This window comes from Chiroxiphia lanceolata, assembly GCF_009829145.1.
Source record: "Chiroxiphia lanceolata isolate bChiLan1 chromosome W unlocalized genomic scaffold, bChiLan1.pri scaffold_44_arrow_ctg1, whole genome shotgun sequence".
Classification (NCBI taxonomy): Eukaryota; Metazoa; Chordata; class Aves; order Passeriformes; family Pipridae; genus Chiroxiphia; species Chiroxiphia lanceolata.
In genome coordinates this window covers 281,551-304,599 of record NW_022476500.1, presented here as the reverse complement: position 1 = coordinate 304,599, position 23,049 = coordinate 281,551, and the positions used below count along the sequence as shown (strand labels likewise).

The 23,049-nt window shown below is 54.9% G+C and overlaps 1 protein-coding gene and 1 pseudogene across 1 annotated transcript; one reads left to right on the top strand and one right to left on the bottom strand.

The window, feature by feature from the left end:
• The window catches only part of LOC116781380, a 332,906-nt pseudogene that overhangs the window by 46,135 nt on the left and 263,722 nt on the right, over positions 1 to 23,049 (top strand).
• On the bottom strand, positions 5,337 to 7,042 carry LOC116781395 (maestro heat-like repeat family member 5). Its single transcript, XM_032677070.1, has 5 exons — positions 6,907 to 7,042; positions 6,366 to 6,467; positions 5,992 to 6,094; positions 5,630 to 5,689; positions 5,337 to 5,543 (listed from the first exon to the last, which is right to left on the bottom strand). The coding sequence occupies exons 1-5, from the start codon at positions 7,027 to 7,029 to the stop codon at positions 5,407 to 5,409; spliced, it is 525 nt and encodes a 174-aa protein (XP_032532961.1). The 5' UTR covers positions 7,030 to 7,042; the 3' UTR covers positions 5,337 to 5,406.

Sequence of the window (23,049 nt, the reverse complement as noted above, 5' to 3'; positions counted from 1 at the left end):
CATCAGCATAAAGCAGCTCCCGGACAAGATGGTTTAAGGTCTTGGTGTGGGCCTTCAGTCACCTTAGATTGAATAGACTTCCATCAGTACGGTATCGAATGTAGATGCCGTCCTGATCATCGAGGTCTGCTGTGGCCCTTTGGAGCATCATGCTAAAGAAGACGGTGAATAGGGTAGGAGCAAGAACGCAGCCTTGTTTCACACCATTATAGTACCTTTGGAAAACTCCACAAAAGAGTATGGCATAATAAACACTTGAAGAAAAGCACCAAGATCGGTGTTTACAAAGCCATAGTGCTGTCTACTCTCCTATATGGTTCCGAATCATGGGTCATCTACCGCCACCACCTGCGTCTCCTAGAACGCTTCCATCAACGCTGCCTCCGTACAATCCTTAACATCCGCTGGTCAGATTATGTGACCAATACGTCTGTACTAGAGCAAGCAGCTGTCACTAGTATTGAGGCCATGTTACTGAGAACGCAGCTGCGATGGGCAGGGCACGTCTCAAGGATGAAGGACCACCGCCTCCCTAAGATCCTGCTCTATGGTGAACTTGCCACTGGCTGCCGCATGAGAGGAGCCCCGAAGAAAAGATTCAAGGACTCCCTGAAACAACATCTCAGCCTTGGCCATATTGATCACCATAACTGGTCTACTCTGGCCTCAAATTGGGAGGCCTGGAGACACGCCATCTATAACGCAGCTGTCTCCTTCGAGAACACACGCAGGATCACTCTCGAGGAAAAAAGGCAACTCAGAAAGAACCGTGTCTTGCAGAATACACCATCTAAGGAGTCTTTCTGCTGCGCCTTTTGCAATCGGATATGTCTGTCACGTATTGGCCTCATTAGCCACCAGCGTGCCTGCAGCAAATGTGGATAGTGCCTTCCCAAATCTTCGTTCGCGAAGCCTAGCCATGAGTAATTAACGAGTGGTTAATTAATTAGCAAGGGGAGGCAGGTGAGAGCAGAGATGCCTCAGAGTCTGATGGGAAGGGGGGTTTTGTAGTGACCCCCATTTTTCCCTATTATCCCCCATTTTCCTTCTTCATCCCCTATTTTCCCCATTTTCCCTCATTTCCCCCATTTTCCCCCCATTTGTCCCCATTTTCCCCATTATCCCCTATTTTCCCTTATTTCCCCCATTCCCCCCCCATTTTTCCTCATTATCTCCTATATTCCCCATTATTCCCATTTCCACATTATCTCCTATTTTCCCTCATTTCCCCCCATTATCCTCCATTTTCCCCCCACTCTCCCATTTTCCCTCACTTTCCCTCCATTATCCCCCTATTTCCTCTCAGACACCCATTTCCCCTCATTTTCAGCCATTATCCCTTCTTTTCCCTCCATTATCCCATATTTTCCCCCACTGTTCCCTGTTTCCCCCATTATCCCACATTTCTCCCCTATTATTCCCCATTTTCCCTCATTATCTGACATTTTTCCGTATTATCCACCATTTTCCCCCCTGCCTGCACTGCCAGCCCTGCCTGTACTACACTCCCTGCCTGCACTGCCCCCCCTGCCTGCACTGCCCCCCTGCCTGCACTACCGGAGGGGGAGCACTAGAACATTTTTTGGGAAGGGGGGCTGGAGCCGAGGGGTCCCTGCAGGGCCCAGGACTGTCCCTATGGGGCTGAGGGGTCCCTATGGGGCCCAGAACTGTCCCTGCAAGGCCAATGAATCCCTGTAGGGCCCAGGAGCCCTATAGGTCCCTATGGGGCCAAGAGGTCCCCATAGAGCCCGGGACTGTCCCTATAGAGCCAAGGGGTCCCTATAGGGCCCAGGACTGTCCCTATGGGGCTGAGGGGTCCCTATAGGGCCCAAAACAGTCCCTGTGGGGCCGAGGGATTTCTATAAGGTGAAAGGCACCCCCTCCCCCTCCATTTTGGGGGTCCCTCCTCTTATTTTGGTGTCCCCTCTTGGCCAGGCTCTGGCCCCTCTGCTTTTATTTTGGGGTCCTCCATTTGAGAGTCTCCCTTTTTTGGGCTCCTCCCCCCAGACCTTTTTGGAGTGACAGCCCCAGTTTATGGCCCCTCCCCTTTTTTTGGGGGGGGTCTCCGTCCCCCATTTCTCCCCCCAACCCTCCAGTCTGGGGTCTCTCCTGCCCATTTTGGGGTCTCAAGCCCCATTTTAGGATCCTCCATTTTGGGATCTCCTGCCATTTTGAGTGTCCCCCCCAGATTTTGGGGGCTTTCCACCCTATTTTGGGAGCTTTCCACCCCATTTTGGGGTCCCCTCCCCCCATTTTGGGGTCTCTCCCCATTTTGGGTTCCCACCCCCATCTTTGGGGCTTTCCTCCCAGTTTTGGAATCCCCCCCACTTTGGGTCTCCCCCCTATTTTGGGGTCTTCCCTCCCCCCCTTTTGGGGTCTTACCACCACCACATTTTGGGGTCCTCACCCCATTTTGGGGTCCCCCCCCATTTTGGGGTCCCCCCTATATTTTGGGGTCTCCCCCCCTCACATTGCCCCCCCACCCCCCATTTTGGGAGCTCTCCCTGCTTTTGGGGAATTTCCACCCCATTTTGGGGTCCCTCCCTTTCACTTTATCCCCCCCCCCTTTCTTCCCCCCCTATTTCTGGGTCCCCTCTCCCATTTTGGGGGGTTCCCCCTCCCATTTTGAGGGTGTCTCCGTTTCGGGGGAGTCTCACACACCATGAGGGGGGACACACCCCAAATTTACTGCACGGACACCACGGCACAGAACCAACCACGACACGAAGGGGGGGGGGTGAGGGGGGGGGAAGACTCCAAAATTCAGGAGGGTTTTGGTGCAGGGGGGGATGGGGGGAGGCAGGGGGTGTTTTGGGGGGGTCCCACAACCCCCGACTCCCCAAGTGAGGGTGATGAAGGCCGAGGCCTTTTCCTTCAGCTGCTTTTCTCCCTCAGCACATCCCGGGTAACAAGTGCTGGGCTTGCACTGCCTGTGCCAGGGGTAGAACCATCCCCGTAAGGTCACTTGATCTGATCTGTCACAAACGCCGTGAAAACGTGGAACAAAAGCGTTCTCACAGCACTGACTGTCCCCCTGGACTCAGCACTGGGGAGGCCACACGTCAAGTTCTGCGTCCAGTTCTGGACCCCTCAGTTTAGGAAGGACATTGAGGTGCTGCAGCAGGTCCAGAGAAGGGCAACAGAGCTGGTGAAGGATCTACAGTGCATGTCCTGTGAGGAGCGGCTGAGGGAGCTGGGGGGGTTTAAGCTGCAGAAAAGGAGGCTCAGGGGAGACCTTGTCACTCTCTACAACCACCCTAAAGGAGGTTGTAGCCTGTGGGAATCGGCCTCTTCTCCCAGGCAACAAGTGACAGGACAACAGGACACAGTCTTAAGCTGCGCCAGGGGAGGTTTCGGGTGGACATGAGGAAGAATTTCTTCACTGAAAGCGTGATTAGACGTGGGAATGGACTGCCCAGGGAGGGGGTTGAGTCACTGTCCTTGGAGGTGTTTAAGAAACAACTGGATGTGGCACTTGATGCCATGGTCTGGTTGACGTGGTGTTGGGTCATAGGTTGGACTTGATGATCTCAGAGGTCTTTTCCAACCTAATTAATTCTGTGATTCTGTGAACTGGGATACAGTCTTTTTCAGCAGGACGATCCAAAGGGCCACAGCAGACCTTGATGATCAGGACGGTATCTACATTCGATATCGTAATGATGGAAGCCTTTTCAACCTAAGGCAGCTGAAGGCCCACACTAAGACCTTAAACCATCTTGTCCAGGAGCTGCTTTATGCTGATGATGCCGCCCTTGCTACCCACACAGAAGCAGCTCTGCTTTGCAGACGCTGCTGAGCTCTTTGGGCTGGAAGTCAGCTTAAAGAAGACAGAAGTTCTCTATCAACCAGCACCTCAGGAAGTCTTCCTTCATCCCCATATCACCATTGGCCAATCAGAGCTTAAATCAGTTCAGCAGTTTAATTACCTAGGGAGCCTCATCTCCTCGGATGGTAAGATTGACAGAGATAGGCAACAGGTTAGGCAGAGAGCTTTTGGAAAGCTTCATAAAAGAGTTTGGCAAAATAAACACCTGAAGAAAAGTACAAAGATCAGTGTTTACAGAGCCATAGTGCTGTCTACTCTCTTATATGGTTCTGAATCATGGGTCATCTACCGCCACCACCTGCATCTCCTAGAACGCTTCCATCAGCACTGCCTCCATACAATCCTAAACATCCACTGGTCAGATTATGTGACCAATACGTCTGTTCTAGAACAAGCAGCAGTCACAAGTATTGAGGCCATGTTACTGAGAACACAGCTGCGCTGGGCAGGGCACGTCTCCAGGATGAAGGACCACACCTCCCTAAGATCTTGCTTTATGGTGAACTTGCCACCGGCTGCCACAAGAGAGGAGCCCCAAAGAGAAGATACAAGGACTCCCTGAAACAACATCTCAGCCTTAGCCATATTGATCAAAATAACTGGTCTACTCTGACCTCCAATCAGGAGGCCTGGAGACACACCATCTATAACGCTGCTGGTGCTTTTGAGAACGCAACAGGATCACCCTTGAGGAGAAAAGACAACGCAGAAAGAATCGTACCTTGCAGAATATCCCACCTAAGGAGTCTTTCTGCTGTACCTTTTGCAACCGGACATGTCTATCTCATATTGGCCTTTTCAGCCACCAAGGCACTTGCAACAAACGTGGGTAGAGCCCTCCCCAAATCTTCGTTTGCGAAGCCCAGCCATGATGAGTATTCTTACTGGATATAACTGTGATATATGTACATCTATATTTTTGCTCTAGCTCTGCTATTTGGGTTTTTTTTTCTCTCTGGGAAGTAAGCTTTTTCGCTGGGTCTCAGGGACTTGGCGGGAAGCCAGGTCCAAAGCAACACACGGCTACAGCACAGGGCTTGCTGCTGTGCCACCTCCTGGGGTGCTGGGCCTGGGAGGACACAGGAGTCCCAGAGTGGGGCACCGTGTGGGGACACAGGGATAACTGTGGCTGCCCAGGCTGGAGAAGAGAAGGGTTTGGGGTGACCTTGCAGCCCCTTCCAGTGCCTAAAAGAGGCTCCAAGGGAGCTGGAGAGGGATTTTGGACGAGGGCTTGGAGTGACAGGACAAGGGGGAATAACTTCACAGCGGCAGAGGGCAGGGTGACATTGGCAGTGGCCCTGAAATGGGGCGAGAAGGCTCGGGCAGCAGCTTGTCCTTTAGCCAAGGCAGCTTCTCCTGGGGAAAGCCCCAGCCAGGGCTCAGCTTGTCCCACAAACCTGGGGGCAGGGATGCTGAGAGGGGAGCTTCCCACTGCCTGCAGGACAGCCCAGGAAGGACACGGTCGGCTCGGCACACTCAGCACCGCGCAGCTGAAGGACACCAGGGCTTTGGGCACGTTGTTGCAGCTTTATTCAGCCCCAGTCCTTTAGCCAAGGCAAGCTGCACCTCTGCCGAGCTCACGGCCAGCAGCAGCGCAGTGCTCGCAGGAGGCCTCTTGGTCTTTGCTGCACGCAAGGACTCCTCAGAATGGAGGTTGTCCGAGCTGCCAGGGAGCTGACAGAGATGTCCCAGTCTTTCTCCAAGGGCTGAAGCGCTGTGACGGAAAGAAACAGAGCCCAGATCAAACCCCCCATCTGCAGAGAGCCTCTGGATTCCCGACAGACCACGCTCCCCACTCACCGCTCAGGATGTCAGCCTGACTGTCCGTGGTCTGCTCCCTCAGGCGCCGTGTGATGAGTCCTGGGCACAGAGCTCCATTAGTCCCTGCTCCCCAGCCTGCTCCCAGCAGCAGGGCCCCCAGTCCTCCCCTCCTCCCCCTCAGCAGGGCTGAGCCCAGGAGTCCCCAGAAGCTCAGGGCAGTGGGACTGAGCAAGGCGGCCACCAAGCCCCGCTGTGTGGGCAGGGCTGGCAGAGGGAGGCAAGGTCCTGCCCGGACTGGCCGGGCACTGGTGGGGCAGCCCCAGGACTGCCCCTCGTTGCTGGGGCAGCAGTGGCACAGGGGCCAGGCTGCCCCCAGAGGCACCGCAGGGGCTGGCACTCACCGATGAACCTGACGGCCGCCAGGCGCACGTTGGCCTGAGGGTCCTGCAGGTAGGGCAGGCTCTGGTGGATGAAGTCTTCAGCCCTGCTCCTGCTGTTCTGAAGCTGCAGAGAGAACAAGGCATGTCTCTATAGGGCTGTCACTGGGGCAGTTGGCTGGAGCAGTGCCTCCTGCCAGCAACCCTGGGACGCAGAGGCCTCCCCTCCTGCTGGCTCCAGGGAAGGGACAGGGGCCAGCAGAAGAGCCCCTGGGGCTCTGTTCTTGAGGGCAGCAAGAGGGATGCAGCTCCAGGCTCTGCCCAGCTGCAGAGCCCCCAGCCCAGACATGGCATGGGGGCAGCCCTCCCCCAGCCCGGGCCCCTCAGCTTGTCCTTACCAAGCACGCTCCAAGCTCCCACAGCCGCTCTCTCTGCAGCAGGTGCTTGAGCGTCTTCCACTTCAGCAGCTCGGCGGCAGCAAGAAGGGCTTCCCTGGAGGCCTGCAGGACAGCAGGAGCTGAGAGATGGCCCGGGGGCCTGGGCAAGGAGACATCTTGGCTCTGTTCCTGGGGGATCCTGCCTTTAGGAAGCTGGGACATGCCCTAGCCCAAATATCTGGGAGCCTTCTGGGGACATCCCTGGGGGACAGGCATGGAGGCTCAAAGGTCTGGCCTCCAACACAGCCTGTGGGGATGCCCCTGCTCAGGCCGTGGTGGTCACGGGCTGCTGCCGAGCCCTGCAGGAGCAGGCAGGGCAGGTGTTGCCCAGGGCTGTGCCAGCTTCTCCGGCCCTGCTGGTGCTGGCTCCACACGGACCTTCCCCCGGGCTGTGCTGGGGGAGCGCTGCCCGCTGCCAGCAGCCCCTGCCCCAATGCCCAGAAGCCCTGGGGGGTATCAGCTCAGCCCTCTGTGTGTCAGGGCTCAGCCTTCAGTGCTGTACCTTGGCCACGCTGGGGACCTGGTCGCTCACGCGGAAGAGGAGAGGCACCAGTGCCCACCACACCTCCTTCCTCATCCTCTTCTCATCCCTGCCCACCACCAACTGCAGCAGCTCCGTCAGCATGCGGATGGACAGCTCTCGCAGCTCGCTGCACTCCTGGCAGGAAGCAGGAAAAGGGAGTTTTGCAAACAGCAGCTCCCTGCCCACAGTGAAGAGGGCCGTCATCATGGCTGTGGGGAGGGCAGCGGCTCCGGCCTCACATCCCAGAAGAAGGAGCACTGGGCTGCACGGCCCAGAAGCCATCCCAGGAGAGCCCAGGGGAGTGGAGCTGGCTCCAAGTGCTGCTCGCAGGGCTGGGCTGCAGGGCAGCTGTCATTGCCCAGCACCGATCTGAGGGGCTCAGGCTCCACCTCAGCCTTACCGAGTCAAAGAGGGGCAGGAGCCTCCCCACAAGCTGGTCTTCTTCAGCTGACTCAGAACGTTTTGCAAGGCCAGCAGGATCTTCCTCTTGGCGTCTTCGCTGCCAACTTGCAGGATCTTCATCATGCCCGGCAGGAAGAGTTCAATGTTTCTGGCCTGTAGAGAGAAGAGAATGTCCACTGGGTTAAGAGGGCCATGCCTGAAAAGCTCCTCAGGCAACCACCCCAGGCCCCACTGTGGCAGGGAGGGCATTTGGAGCAGTCACCCCACATTGGGAGTCCCAGGCCAGGTCAAACCACTGCTTTCCACACAGCCCCAGCCCCCATTTGCCGACAGGGCTGCCCCTGACACCGCCCTGCTCACCATCTCGGCTCTCTGCGACAGCCCGACGAGCCCTTCCAGCAGCAGCCTGGCCGTCCTCACGTTTGGACAGCCCTGATGGCTCTCGACAGAGTCGGGCTCCTCAGCCAACTCCTCCCACTCAGCCTTCCTGGAGGACGACTGCAGGAGCAAACAGAGCCGTGAGGGGCCGGCAGAGCCTGCAGGGCTGGCGGGAGGGGACCAGGGCCTTTAGTGGTCACTCACAGCCATGGGCTGGGTGCGGGGGCCTTCTGCGGAGCAGCGGAAGCACTGTCTGCGCAGCAGGTTGGCAAAGTCCTCCAAGATCTTGGCCAGCGTCTCCGGCATGGAGGACATCAGCTCCCACAGCTCCGGCGCAGTGCTGGAAGGCAGAGCGCTGTCAGCAGGGCTGCCTCAGCCCCAGGGCTGTGGCCTGGAGCAGCCCCCCAGAACCTGCCCCTTGGAGCCCTGGCTGCGCATCCCCGGGGGCCCTGCCCGCGCGGGCAGGACGGGGCTGAGGGCGTGTTCCCCGTGGGGCTGGAGCACCGGGCTGGCTCTGGGCTGGCTGGGCCAGCTTTGGCTGCTGTGAAGCCAGCCCAGCCAGCAGGGCTGGAAAGCGGGGGGGGATGGAGGGCCTGACTCTGCAGGCTGTCCTGCAGCATTCCTTGGCTCTGGCAGCCAGAGAGTCTCGGGGTCCCTTTCCCCACAGGGAACAAACCCACCCTCAAGGCCGTCAGGGCCAGTACCTGTCTCCTTGAAGAGCCGCCTTACACAGGAGGATGACCACTGTGGTGGGGTACAGGTTGGTCATCAGGCGAAGCAGTGACTCCGCTTTCTCCCACGCTGCCTGTGTGCTGCAGTATGGCAGGCTCTCAAGGATGCAGCTGACTATCTTGGGCGCCTGCAGGGGATACAGGTGAGGATGGCACTGCCCCCAGAGTGCAGCCAGGTCCTCAGTTGCCCTTCCCATTCCTCTCTGCGGCCTTGAAGTGGCCTGGGGGGCCCGAGTCACGTGTACTTGGGAGGGAGGGATGCAGGGAGGAACAAGGCCCGAGAGGGCTGAAGGGCACAACAATGCAGCCACAGGCCACTTACATCCGTCAGCCAGATGCCCGGGTCCTCCAAGGCCACCTCCAGCAGGCTGCTGGGCACCTGCTGGTCGAGGATGCTGGCATCTCCCATGGCCTCGATGGCCACGAGGATGACGTCTGTCCTCTCGTGGGGATGCAGGTATTTTCCAAAGGCCTATGGTAGCAAGGAAAGAAGACACGTCACGCTGAGTGCCCTGACGGTGCTGCTTGGCTGAGCAGCTCGAGGGGCCCTGGTCGGACGTGCCCACCACTGCTGACAGCAGTGCCCACAGCAAAGCTGGCAGCAGTGCCTGCAGTCCCTGCATGGCAGAAGATGAGCAGAGAGGGCCCTCCTGCTGGGGGAGGAGGGCTCATGGCCACAGGCTGCTGGCCCCACCAAGAACCAGGGACTTGCTGGTGGTCAGGAGCACTGGAGCTCCTGCTGGGGCTGAAGCTGCTGCTGGACCACTGGAGTGCAGCCCTTGTGCTGTCCCTGCTCAAGGATGGTGGGAACCCTCTCCCCAGGGAGCTGAGGGCACTCCAGCCCCACTGCTGCGGGGTCCTTTGGCTCACACCAGTGCCCTGCTGGTGCCACGGACAGGAGTCCCAGCAAGGGCGCAGCTCCTTACCTTGGCACAGTCCCTGGCGCTCAGAGAACACAGCGCGGAGGTGGTCACGGCTTCCCGGTGGACTTGGTCTGCTCTGTCCTTTAGCCTGGATTCAACTAAACACCGGGGCAAACATACAAGAGTCAGGAAGGCAGAGTAGCTTTGCCAGCAAGCTCAACAAACTGCCCTGGCATCTGCTGGCAAGGGGGCAGGACAGGAGCAATCCAGGATTTCGGGAGGGCATCAGGAACAGCTTCTTGCTATAGGCACTGGAGGGACCAGCCAGGGTGGGGGATCTGCTCTTCCCCACCAGGGAAGATGTGGCTTTGGGACAGGGAAGTCAAGAGGGCCTTTGGCTGTGGGGCCCACAAACCAGTGGGCTGCAAGATCCTGAAAGGAAGGCAAGTAAAGAGAGCAGCAGCAAACAGATGCTGGCCTTGAGCAGAGCACTCAGCCTCTGCAGCAAAGTGGCAGCCGGGAAGCTCTGGGAAGCAACTGGGAGGGGCAAAGGAGGTCAGGAAGCAGATCTCTCAGGAGATAGAGCAGATGAAGCCCAGCACTGCTCTGCCTTTTTTACTTACAGATGAACTCAGCCAGGGCAAAAAGAGCATGGAAAGCTGCACAGCTTGTCTGTTCCTCGGAGAACCGGAAAAGGATGAGATGCCCCAGCAGCTTTCCTAGGAGCGGGAGCTGGATCTCCCCAGAGCAGACAGGTCCAGCAGTGTCTCTTCTGACATTGGCATTGGCCTGGATGAGGGAGGCATGAGCAGAAGGGCTGAGGGCACAAAGGTGGTGCCAAAGCCCCCCACTCGAAAGTCTGCCCAGGGCTAGATTGCTGGAGAGACCAGGCTTTGCAGAGCCCTGCGTCCCCGTCTCTCCGAGCAGCCATGTGGGCAGCAGCCCTGGCATGGAGAGCAGCAGGGATGGGGGCATGGCCTGGCTGGAGGGGGCCTGGTCCTTGCCTGCAGAGTGGAATAGTTGGACAGCACACGGGTCAGCACATCGATCCTTGCCATGGCCCTCTCCCTCACAGCCTCTCTCTCGCATCTGGTGAAGTCCAGCAGCAGCTGGGACAAGAGAAGCAGCGGATGAGCCCTGGGAGCAGATTCCAACACCAGCAGCAGCACAGCTCCACTGCTGGGCCGCACATCCCTCAAGGTTTCCTGTCCCCTCCATCAAAGCCTGCAGTGGGGTGTCTGCCCCTGGATTCCTGCCCAGGTCGGGCACAAAGGCCCAGAGCCAACCTCATGGCCAGGCAGGAGGGCAGGTGCCACCCTCTGCAGCCCCTGTGCTCCACAAGAGCCTGGAGCCTGCCCCTGCTTCCCCACAGGAGGTGGGCACCCTCCCTGCAGAGCACTCTGCCTGTTCAGCACTGCTCTGGGCACCACTCAGCCAGCAGTGGGCAAACCCTCCCCTGCAGGCTGAGGAACAGGTCTAGGACTCCCCCCATTTTTGCTTGTACCAGACCTCCAAGATGCCCTGCAGCTCCTCGCTGACTCGAGAGGCAGGAAAGCTGAGCACCACTGTCCTCAGCATGCTGTCCATGGAGTTGAGGGTCTGCAAGGAACACAGAGAGCAGTGGCAGTCATTCTGCTGTTCCTCCCAGCCCCAGGAGAGCCATCTGAACCCCCTGCACCACAGGAGGAGGAGGATGCCCACACTTCCCTGGAGAGACATAGGCATAGGCAGTCTGTGAGGGCAGAGCAGCCTGTGGCACGGGATGCGGCCAGGCCCACGGGAAGGGGACAGAGGCACGAGGGTGGGAAAGACCCTGCCCTGCCTGGGATCCCTGCTCCTGTGGCACCATGGGGTAGCCAGGGAGCAGTCCAGAGGGGTTGGAGGGCCCTGGAGCTCACCCAGCACTTACCTTCATATAGAGGGCAAGGTCCCCTTTTGGCATTTCCTTCTCTGCAGGCAGCCAGAAGACACTTGAGAAACACGCGCGGAGGAGGCTTTTGGCTTTGCCCTCCAGCGCTGTGTCCACCAAGCTGCAGGGAGAGGGCAGGACACTGGTTGCACACGGGTGCTGGGAGCAGCCCCTCGACAACTGGTGCAGGTGGCATCGGACCTCTGGGCCAGGGGGCCCACGACGGATGGGCAGGTACCTCAATTTCTCCAGAGCCAGCAGGGAAAGATGTCGAAGGTCTGTGCACAGCTGGTCCCTTGGCTCTTCTTCCAGTAGCGCCTGCAGAGCACAACCGGGATGGCACCTGCTGGCAGCTGCCAGCAGCCAGGGCCTCCAGTCCCTGACCCGCCCAAGCACTGTCTGCACAGGCTGCCTGTGCCAGGGGGCTTTGCTCCCTTCAACACATTGCCCAGAGTGCCCTCACCTTGATGTTCTCTGCCAGCTGGTACATGTCACAGAACAGATCCAGGCCCTGGGTCAGGCCGTGCTTCAAGGCGCTTCTGCACAGCACGGAGATGCTCTGAAGAAATGTGGCCTTGTCTCTCTCCTCCTGCCAGCCGGGGGACAGAGACACAAACACAGATTGTGAGTGGGCAGACACAGCCAGTGGGACCGCAGCACAGGGGGTGCAGTGCCCTGCGGGAGAAGCAGCCCTGCCCTGCCAGCACCCCCCCAGCAGCCGGGCAGCACAGCCCCTGCCAGCAGACAGCAGCACAGCCGCCCTCCAGCTGGTCGCAGTTACCTTGTTGGGGCTGGTGACAAAGGCCAAGATGGAATCAACAGCTTCCTGCTCCTCCTTGTAGATGGGCAACCAACTGGCATCTAAGGGGGGAAAAGAGCAGGGAGAGCTGCAGAGTGTAGCAGCGGGGTCCTTGTATAACAAGGAATAAGTACGCTCCTCGTGCAGTGGTGTGGACAAAGAGGCTTTATTTCAAAATTCCCGCTCCTTATATCCCTGTATGCCATGTGACTTCTTCAGCCAATAGAGTTATATGTGACCGCGCATGCTCTCTTGGGCCCACTGCCCTGGCACATCCCTCGTGCCTTCAGAGGCGCTTCCTACACATCCCCTCTCTTAATTATCTAAAGAAGTCACAAAAACAGTGCAAAACAACAGTGCAAACAACAGTGCAAAACATTCAAAACATTGTAAACTGCCAAACTCGCAGTAACATTGCTTGCTTGGCTTATACTTCTATTGTAAACCTTTTTTATAACTTTCTTATAGTCCTATAGGGTAGTGCAACTTGGATAATTATTTATTAACTTAGGGCCTTAGCCCAACCGTGTGTAAACTATAACCTTTATTAATCTGAGGGTTTTTTAATAACTGGGGATTTCAAACTTTATTTAAGAAACAGGGTAAGCATATCAAAAAACTCAATTCTTCTAAAGTGACCTTGTGGTGTAGGTAATGTGGTTTTGTGACATGTTCTGTGTTTTTATATTTGTCCAATCATACAATTCTTTTATTCATTCACTCATCTCACTCACTGATGGCCATCATCATTCACACACACACATACACACACCGATATTTGTAGATTGCTTGTTACCACATTGGTCATTAATATAAACTGAAACATAACATAACTCTTTTAAACTCCTGCGTTATCTGGTTCTTGCAGCTGTGACTGTGTATCTAAGTAGGGCTTTACACACCTGGAGGGGATCCACTTCAGTTCTTTTCCTGTTGCCACGCAAGCGTAACCTCTCCACCAAGTCATAAGATCTAAAGGTCCTGTCCATTGTCTCGAGATCAAATCTTTTACCATGACTAGTGGCCTGGGAGAGGCAAACGCCTGAGATTTGTGCTGCTTCTCATACCTACTTCTTTCAGCACTGTCACAATTCAAAAAATTGATCACATATGTGGCTTTCCACAAACGTTCTTGCAGACTACATAGCTTCTCCCCCCCTCTTTGTTTTACTAACATCTCTTTCAGTGTACAGTGTGCCCTTTCTACAATTGCTTGTCCGGTAGGTGAGTGTGGGATTCCTGTGACATGTGAGATTCCCCATTCTGATAGGAAATTCCTTACCTTTTCAGAGACGTATGCTGGTCCGTTATCAGTTTTGATCTGTTTTGGAGTGCCAAGGGTAGCAAAACAGCTTAGCCAGTGTCTTATTACATCCTTGGCTTTCTCACCTGTGTGTGCTGTCGCAGTGATGTACTGTGAGTGTGTGTCTACAGTTACATGTACATATTTCAAGGTGCCAAATTCGGGAATATGTGTAACATCTGTTTGCCAGATCTCATTGGATATTAACCCTCTGGGGTTAACACCCTCCTGGGATGGCATAGGGGTTATTTTTTAACAGTCTGGACAAGTCAATATGATATCTCGAGCCTGATTAATTGTAATTTTGAATTGTCTCTTTAAAGAGCGTGCATTTTGATGAAAAAATGAATGTGACAATTTTGCTTGCTCAAGGGTCCTGGGTACTGTGTTGAACATTGCTGCCTTGTCAGCTTCCCGGTTCCCTTCAGCTATTGGCCCTGGCATGTCAGTGTGAGACCTGATGTGCATTATGTAAAAATCAAACCTTCTGTGATTGACAAGAACCCAAATAGAATGCATTTCAAACAACAAATGAGGATTAGAAACATCCCGAAGAAATGAACATTCCAGGCGTGAAACTAACCCTGCAGCATAACAAGAATCAGTGACAATATTAACCGGTTGTTCAGAAAACTTTTCCAAGGCAATACGAATGGCAGCTAATTCCAGAACCTGCACAGAGCATTGGTTCATGGTCTGTACCTCCCGTTCCCGTTGTCCTGTATCAGGATTTACCCAAGTCACTGCAGCCTTCTGTGATCGCCCAGATGCGTCTGTAAAGGCTGTGAGGCCTTTTACCAGCTCAGTTTTACATCTGGTTGTGGCCTTTAAAGGTAAATTGTTGATTTCTGCCCAAAGTCTGTGCTTAGGGAGATTAACTGAAATGTCACCATCAAAACCTGCTAAGGCAGCTTGGAACTCGGCGTCCTCAGCCAGCATCCAAGCTAAATTGTCCTTCGTGGCTGGAATGTAGATGACAGCTGGATCCCTTCCGTCGGGTTCCTGTAATCGTCCTCTGCCTTTAATAACAAGCTTAGCAAACATTTCATTAGTCGACCATACAGTTTTAGCTGGTGTGTGGGGCAGAAACAGCCACTCTAGAACCAGCAGTGGGTCCTTTTCAGTCTGGTCCCACTGAAACAAGACTGCAAATGGTTGGTACCTGCTGGGAATTAAGGCCAGGCAGATTTGCAGTTCAGGATTTCTCCTTCTGCTTTGCCTAGTTTCTATTGCCTTGGCACAAATGTCTAACACCTGTTTGGCTTCTGCTGTCAGAGCCCTGTTAGACGTTAGGTCAGAGTCCCCCTTTAGTAACACAAAGAGAGGGTGTAGCTCCTCTGTGGTTAAGCCCAGAATAGACCTTAACCAATTAATAGCTCCCAGGAGTTTTTGCAACTCATGTAAGGTTAGGGTGTCCTTTACCTCGAGCTGCAGCGGTTGTGGGGAAATCTGTTGTTGTGTGATTCTCCATCCAAGGTAACTCCAGGGCTGCGATCGCTGGATTTTCTCTGTAGCAACCTGCAAACCTGCTTCTTGGACAGCATCAGTCAGAGCAGTAACAACAATTTGCAGTTCATTTTCTGTGGCCATGCTTATTAAAATATCATCCATGTACTGGTAAATTATTGCAGAGGGAAAACGCTTTCTGATGGGTTGAATAGCATTTGCAACTACTGTTTGACAAATGGTGGGACTGTTTTTCATCCCCTGAGGGAGGACAACCCAGTGATACCTTTGCATAGGCTCTGAGTTATTTAATGCCGGGATGGAAAATGCAAATCTCGGGGCATCCTCGGGGTGCAGAAAGATGGTAAAAAAGCAGTCCTTCAAATCAATTATTGTTAGTGGCCAGTTCGCTGAGAGCATAGCAGGTGAGGGTAACCCTGGTTGCAGTGCCCCCATAGACTCAATGACTGAGTTTACTGCCCTGAGGTCCTGAATCATTCTCCACTTGCCAGTCTTTTTGGGAATGCAAAATACAGGGGTGTTCCAGGAACTGGTTGTCGGCACAATGTGTCCTGCTTCTAATTGTTCCTTTACAAGCATCTTTAAATGTTCAAGCCGTTCCCTTTTCATGGGCCACTGATCTACCCAGACCGGTCGGTCAGTTTTCCAGACTAGCTTAATCGGTGCTTGGGACGGCTGACCAATGGCCCCTATTGAAAAACCTGGCTGCTTGCAGGAGGAATTTGCATTACTGTGCCGAATTGTCCAAGAACATCCCGTCCCCACAAAGAGCAAGGGATTGGAGCTATGAACGGAGCTACCTTTGCTAATTGTCCCTCTGGTCCCAAGACAGTGAGTATTTGAGCACTCTGTCTGGGCCTTTGTGTGCCTCCCACCCCTTGAATGGTTGCAGCTGGGCAAACAGTAGACCAGTCAAGTGGCCATTCTGAGTCTTTTATTATGGAAATATCAGCCCCAGAATCTACAAGGCCTGTAAATCGGTGCCCATTAACCTGGCACGTCATCAGTGGCTGTGAGGCTGTAATGGCTGCTGCCCAGTGAACCTGTGGGTGTCCCGTGCTGCCAAAAGGCCCCTGAACCCCGCTCCCTCCCCCCCTCCCCTGCAGGTGACGCACTGTAGAAGGGGATTAATTGAGCAATCTTTTGTCCCTTTGGGATGAAACAGGGGGGTGAAGGGGTCCATGCCATTGTCAGAATCTCGCTATGAGAATCTGAATCTATTACACCCGGCAGCACAAATAAACCCATTCTGGCGGTGGAGGATCTTCCAATCAGCAGTGCATGCACCCCTGGGCTAAGGGGACCCCAATGTCCAGTCGGGATTAGCACTACCTCAGTGGAAGTTATGAAGACTGTGTCCCTGTTGGATAAGTCCAGCCCAGCGCTGCCTGGGGTGGCGGGGCACAGAGCGCTGGCTGGGGTGTAGGGGCACAGATTGCTGGCTGTTGTGGGGGGGTACAAATCGCCAGTCTGCTCTCTTGTGTCGCATGTGTTTGTTGTATCGGGGCGTGCGACAGCGCCCCTCTCCTCCCGTTTTTTGGCACCCTTTTTGCTTTGGGTTGTTTTCGAGGTGCCACTACTAGAGGTTTCTGAGGGCAGTCCCTTTGGAAGTGGTCGGGGGCCCCACAAATGTAGCAACCATCCCTGGGTCTGGCCCCTTACTGTGTTCTTAATTGAGCACTCAGTGCTACTGCCAGTAAATCTGTTTGGTGTGTGAAGGAACCAACCTCTTGGCAGGCACGAACTAATTCTGAGATGCTGCAAGTTTCCCTTTTAGGAAGGGTTTGCAAAACTCTTTTGCAATCAACATTAGCGTTTTCGAAAGCCAGTCTTCTGCTAAGGATTTCCCTGGCTTCCTCATTCTCAATCTGCCTATCTAGGGCAGATCGCAGTCGATCTAGGAACTGTGAATAAGGTTCCATTGGGCCCTGCATTACCTTTGTGAATGACAGGTTTGTGTCTTTATCTGATGTGGGTAGTTTTCTCATTGCCCGCATGGCATGTTTTGCTATGACTTCATATATTTCTCTACTGTACCTGGTTTGTGCATCTATGGAACGGTAGTTACCATCCCCTGTGAGCTGGTGTGCAGTTACCTCTGCTTGTGGGTCATTAGCATAAGTGGAACAGATTTCTCTGAAATCGTTCAACCATACATTATACTGTGTATTAGAGAGGCTTATTTTCAACAGGGTTCTCTATTGATGGGGAGGCATGAACATAATGCTCACAGGCCATTATGGTCGGCAATATGTCAATTTATTATTTAAATCAGTTAACTTTTATACAGTTTAGTTTGCTCAGGGTACATGTTCATAATAAGATGATTGGATAGCTCAGTCTGTGCACGCGTCTCATGTCTCCAGTTCATTGGACCTGTTGTTCTGTCCATGTGACCTGAAATCATCCTTGGCATAGAAACCTCTTTCTAATTAATCTGCTTTTAGGGTTTTACTAAATTTGCAGGTGTTTCATTATCTTCAGTTTCTCAAGGTTTTCTTTCTATAAACATATTATGTTCTCAAACCTTATAATTAGACACACAGCTAACAAGTATAAGCATCACATATTTTCACACAGTCTATAAGTATAAACAATACACGCTTGACACTTCCATGGCAAGCAAGGCCTACAGAGTGCAGGAAGATTGTTCATTCTCTCTGTCCCGGCAACAGTTCTCCAGTCGTGTGGCATGAAAATATACGTGGTGCTCAGTGTTTCTAAGAATGCAAGTGTGTTAGGGGAAGATACACCAGTTTCTCTCATCAACTGTCTCAGTTCTTTGGTTAGTTCATGTGGCAATGGCTGAAACCTGCAGCTTTGGCGTGGCCCGATAATTACTGGACATGCTTGTATAACTTGTAAGTCCCCAGTTCGCAATACCTCCTCTCTGCATAAAGCCCATCTATCAATCGAATCTTCTCGGTATGTTGCTTCCTCCCCTCCCGGCAAAGCTATCCCGAAATCCCCCTCCTCCTCCTCCCCCCATTCCTCCCATCCCTCCCCCCTTGCAGTTTTGGCAAAAGCGGCTGCCTGTGGGTGGGTGGGGGGGGGGGGGGTATACGGCGCGGGGCCGGGGAAGGACGGGTTGTTGTCCGTTCTGCGTGGCAGGCGAGATGGCGGTGCCTGCCCCTGGGTGCGTGGTCGGCGATCATCCGCGGTATGGGTTGGCAAGTAATCTGGGCTAGCCCCCCCATTCCCTTCACGGGACCCCCTGCGGCTGTCCCACGGATCGGGACCTCGCATCTGGGGCCCTGCTCCTTCCCGCCGACCCGTGTCCCTTGGGTTCCCGGTTCCCTTCCCTGTAGTGGAATTGTGAACGGTTCCACCCCCTCCTCCCGCCAAGCTTTGTGTGTTTAAACTGCGGCGCGTAAAAGTTGGGCTGCTGCTTGCAGCGTGAGTGGGGGATGTGTGAGTTTGTCGTTCTTTGGTGGGCTCTGCTTAAGGCAGTCATTATAGCTTACCAGGCTGGGTAAGCATTGTTTGCTTGGGAGTCTCCTCCCTGAGCCCTGAGTTTGATGAGGTTCCCTATTTTGTCCCAAATTTGTATGTGGAGGGCTTCAACCAGAGGCAGTTCTGGTACGGCTGCTTTAATGAGCCGTACCAACTCTGTTAATTCAGCCCTTGTGACCTGTACATAATAAGGCTTCAGCAGTGTGGCTAGCGCGTCTCTGTCCTGTGAGAGTTCGGTGGGGAAAAAGTTTCCCATGTTACCTTTGAGTCTCGGCGCTGCTAGCGTGCGCTGCTGAAGAGGGTCTGTCGGTTTGTTGATTTGTGTTGGCTCTCTGTCGGCTGGGCTGTGGCGTCCCGGCGGCGGCGGCTGGTGTCCCGGTGCAGGCGGCAAGCGGCGAGCGCAGGGCAGTGTCAGGCACGGGGCAGCTGTAGCGACGGGCGCAAAGTTGGCTGCAGAAGTGGCGGCTTGGGGCTGCAGGCGATTGGCGTGTGCGCGGCTGCAAAAGCGGCGAATGGCGGCGGCGGTGCTGGCGGCGGCGTCTCAGTCACGCGGCGGCGGCTCTGCGCGGGTCCGGGTCCGGCTCCATCTCCGGTGAGGACGGCGTTCGCAGTGGTGGCAGTTCGGCGTGGTGGCGGCTCCTGGGCTCCCGCAGTTCGCTGGGCGGTGCGGGGGTCGGGGCGCACTGTATCAGGAAGGCGCGGCGCGGCACCTTCGGTAAAGCCCGCGCGGTTTGAATGCAGCGCGGGGGCTTTTTTGCAGCAGTGTTTTTAAGCACGCCCGCAGGGTCAGTCAACGGTGGCGAGCAGGCGGGGAGCCACGACAGTTTCTGCTGGACAGAGAAACTGGAACGGGGCTCCGCAGGGGTCAGCGGTGGCTGGGGGTGTTGAGATGCGGTAAAACCGCTTCTCGCATGTGGTCTGGCCGGTGTTGTCGGCAGTGGCAAACCGCTTTTACCAGGAGACCGACGCACAGGGGACCAACAGGCTTTTCCCTGACGATCTTAAGGTGCTCCGCGGCCCGGGTCTCCGAGTTGCAGGCACGCTCTCGCCCAGGGAGCAGTCTTAGACGTGCGGGATGCCTCCCAGCTGGACTCACCGCTTTTGATGTTGCGTTGGACCCTCTCCGCTCTCTCCGGTGGCTGCTCTGACCTCTCGGTTTCTTCTTCTTCTTTCTTCTCTTCTTCTCTTGTGCACTATTTCTAATATTTTGGAGCTCCTAAACTAACTGTCCGTTTCTTAGATGCCACTAAGACCACGGAATTATTGACGTCAAGGTTTTTTGCGGTAAAGGCTCCCGTCTCTGCAAAATCGAGATGATTCCGGAACCACCGGCTAATTCCTGACTCAGGACAGATATTATTTGCTTAATATAAGCTAAAAGTGTCCCATTCGGGTTGCCATTTGTAGCAGCGGGGTCCTTGTATAACAAGGAATAAGTACACTCCTCGTGCAGTGGTGTGGACAAAGAGGTTTTATTTCAAAATTCCCGTTCCTTATATCCCTGTATGCCATGTGACTTCTTCAGCCAATAGAGTTATATGTGACCGCGCATGCTCTCTTGGGCCCACTGCCCTGGCACATCCCTCGTGCCTTCAGAGGCGCTTCCTACAGCAGAGGGTCCAGTGAGAGGAGGGAGCAAAGGATATCTGCCCTCCCCCCAGCTTTCTGCCCTCTGCCTTGGCACGGCCTTCCCTTGCAGCTCCTGGCTGGAGGGTGCCCGGCAGAGGAGCTGCCATGCCTGGGAAAGCCCCAGTGCCCCGGGCTGAGGAAGGCAATGGCAGACAGGCAGGAAAGGCCCAGGCTCCCACAACACGGCTGCCTCCTGCCAACCCAGCTGGCCCTCGCTGCCCACAGCTCAGAGCCCCTCTGCCCTGTCCTTCTTTGGGAGAGGTTGTGCTGGGGCCACGCTCCAGCCCTGAGCAGTCCCAGCTTTCAGGTAACATCATGGCTGACCCCCGGGACCCCCGTTGTCAGCTGGCCAGGAAAGTGGGATCCCAGTGTGCTACAGGGTGTGCTGGTGGGCCCCAGCCCTGCCCAGCCCCACAGGGCCCCTCACTCACTGAGCCTGAGGGGCTGCATGGTGGTCACCTCGTAGGAGGATGGAAGCTGCAGACCTGGAGAGCGGTTCTCCTGGGAAGAGTTGTCTTCCATCCAGGCCTGCCTGGGGCAGGCGGGGGGTCTCTTCTCCATCCTGTGAATCAAAGAACACAGGGGAGCCTGCCTATGGAGGGCGTCCAAATGGTGGAGTCGAACACCCTGGGGAAAAATGCCATGGCCAAATCGCCTCAGGCAAAGTGCCTCAGGCAAAAGGCCAAGGCAAAGTACCTCAGCCAAAAGGCCAAGGCAAAGTGCCTCAGGCAAAGTGCCTCAACCAAAAGACCAAGGCAAAGTGCCTCAGCCAAAAGGCCAAGGCAAAGTGCCTCGGGCAAAAGGCCAAGGCAAAAGGCCTCAGGCAAAAGGCCAAGGCAAAGTACCTCAGCCAAAGCACCTCAGCCAAAAGGCCTCGGCCCAAATGCCTCAGGCAAAAATGCTTCGGCAAAATACCTCAGCAAAATGCCAAGTTCCCACGGGGCCACCAAGGGTCATGGACAAGATGTGGACTGCAGTCGGGGGCTTCTCGCCAGCGCCGCACTCCTCTCCTGTCCGGTCGCTGTCCTGACGGACACGGACCCACCGTGGGCCACGGCCGCGCTGAGCACACCTGCTGCAGTGGGTGTCACAAAGGGCCCCTCTGTGACACGCTGCCGGCCGCTAGCCACAGGTCCCAGTGCTTGTTGACATGGCACCTGCCCCCAGCAACGGGTCCCAGGGAGCCACCACGCAGACTGGAACAGGCAGGGTGTCCCTGGGCACACAGGTCAGCCTCAGCCCTGGGTGCCCAGCTGCCCTCAGAGTGTCTCCAGGCCCCACTTTGCTGTCGTGTCTCCTTGGGACATCTCAAGAAGCTCCATGTTCAGACAGCCCTGTGTGCCCCCAGGACATCCCTTTCCTGTCCCCACACTGCAGAGCCTGACCTCAGAGCCCTTCAGTCACATAAAATGCATAACGTTTGCTCAAGCTTAACAGAAACCATGGCTTTTGTTGCCTCTTCTCTTTCTCCCACTGACCAGCAAGATCTTTTCCCCACTCAACAGCTCTTCCAGCACCGGGCCGCTCAGGAGCCCTCCCAAGGCCTTTGCCGCACCCCAGGCCCCTGCACGGCACCCCGAGCTGCCCCAGGGGTGGCTGAGTGACCCTGTCAGGTTGGTGGAGTCCTGGGGAGGCTTAGGGCTGAAGGGGGGAGGATGGCACTGTAAGGGGGGTACTTTTGAATTGGATGATCAATGGAGCATAGAGGCGTGAGAAAGGAATCATATTAGGATGTGAAACCAGCTAGAGTATGGTACAATGTAACTTCATGGCACAGGCTAATTGTAAGGTCCATTGTGCTTTTCAGCAAGTCAGCCTGATATCCCCTATTATCAGAGCTGAGTTCTTCCTTGGTTTTGCTACATACTGCAAGATGGATACATCTACCCTTGAAACACAATGGTAGAGGTCATCCATAGGGGTGAGAAAGATGATGATGGGAGGAAGATTATGTGGGCAGGGGTCGCTCGCCCCTTGCCCTACAAGCAGGGTATGTGCAGACTGTTGCCATTAGGTAACGATTAGGCGGTGTTTGGCTGCCACTCAGGCATCACCTTATACTGCGTACCGGCCCTATGTAGTGTAATGTGGAACCGATAAAAATGGGGTGTCGGGGCTGCTGAGTTGAGCAATACTCATCCTACCACCGAGACTGTTGCTCCGCGGGGATGCCCGCTAAGCGTGGGCACCGACCAGCTGCTGCAGATCCTGACAGCCCTGGCCTGTCTGTGTGGGTAAGCACAGTTTATTGATAGGAAGCAACTGAGAGAACAAACTTTTTAATATCCCGTTAGTTTCCCTTTAATTCCTTTTATGTTCACAATATTTCCCTTTAATTTCCCTTTTTACTAACCAATATTGTGTTAACAGTTATGCATAATATTGTGTTAAGATCCCTTTTTTGGTACCCCTTTAACCCTTCCCCTTTTCACTAGTTAATACTATATTAAAAGCTGTTCGTAGTATTTGTTTTAATGTCACCCAATAAGGTGGTTATTTTGTATCCCTTTTTTAGTTTTTGATTCCTCTTGCTAAGTTTATTACTATTATTATTATTCTCACTGTAATAAAAGATATTTTGTGTGTTTGAATATTTCTGGCGCTTGTCTTTATTCCGGACATGTATCCAAACGAACTGTTACAGGCACCCAGGGGGATTCCTTGGATTCGCTAAGGAAGGCCTAGACTAAACTACCCCAGGGATCCAGCTGGAAGGACCAGGTTCCTCAGCATGCTGGGAGCTGTCATCTGCTGGCACAGCCCAGCTGAGGGGCCACATTGGTCTATCTGAAGGGCCAGGAGCTGTAATCCTGCTGCTCTTCCCTCAGTTCTGTTTCTCTTCTACAGAATCAGAGCAAAGAAGCCCCCAGAAGCCCAAAGGGCCCTGGAACAGCCCCTCTCTGACAGCCCCAGAGGTGCCCCAGAGCTGCCTGCCAGCCCAGCTGACCCTCGTTGCCCACAGCCCAGAGCCCCTCTGCCCTGTCCTTCTTTGGGAGAGGCTGTGCTGGGGCCGCGCTCCAGCCCTGAGCAGTTCCAGCTTTCAGGCAACATCATGGCTGACCCCCGGGACCCCTGTGGGTCGGGAAAAATACACAGCTCAGGGGGGGCAACCCCTACAATAAATAACGCAAGTGGTCGTTGTTTTTCTGCTTTGCTCGATCCCAGAAGTCGCTGCTGCAGCGGGCCCG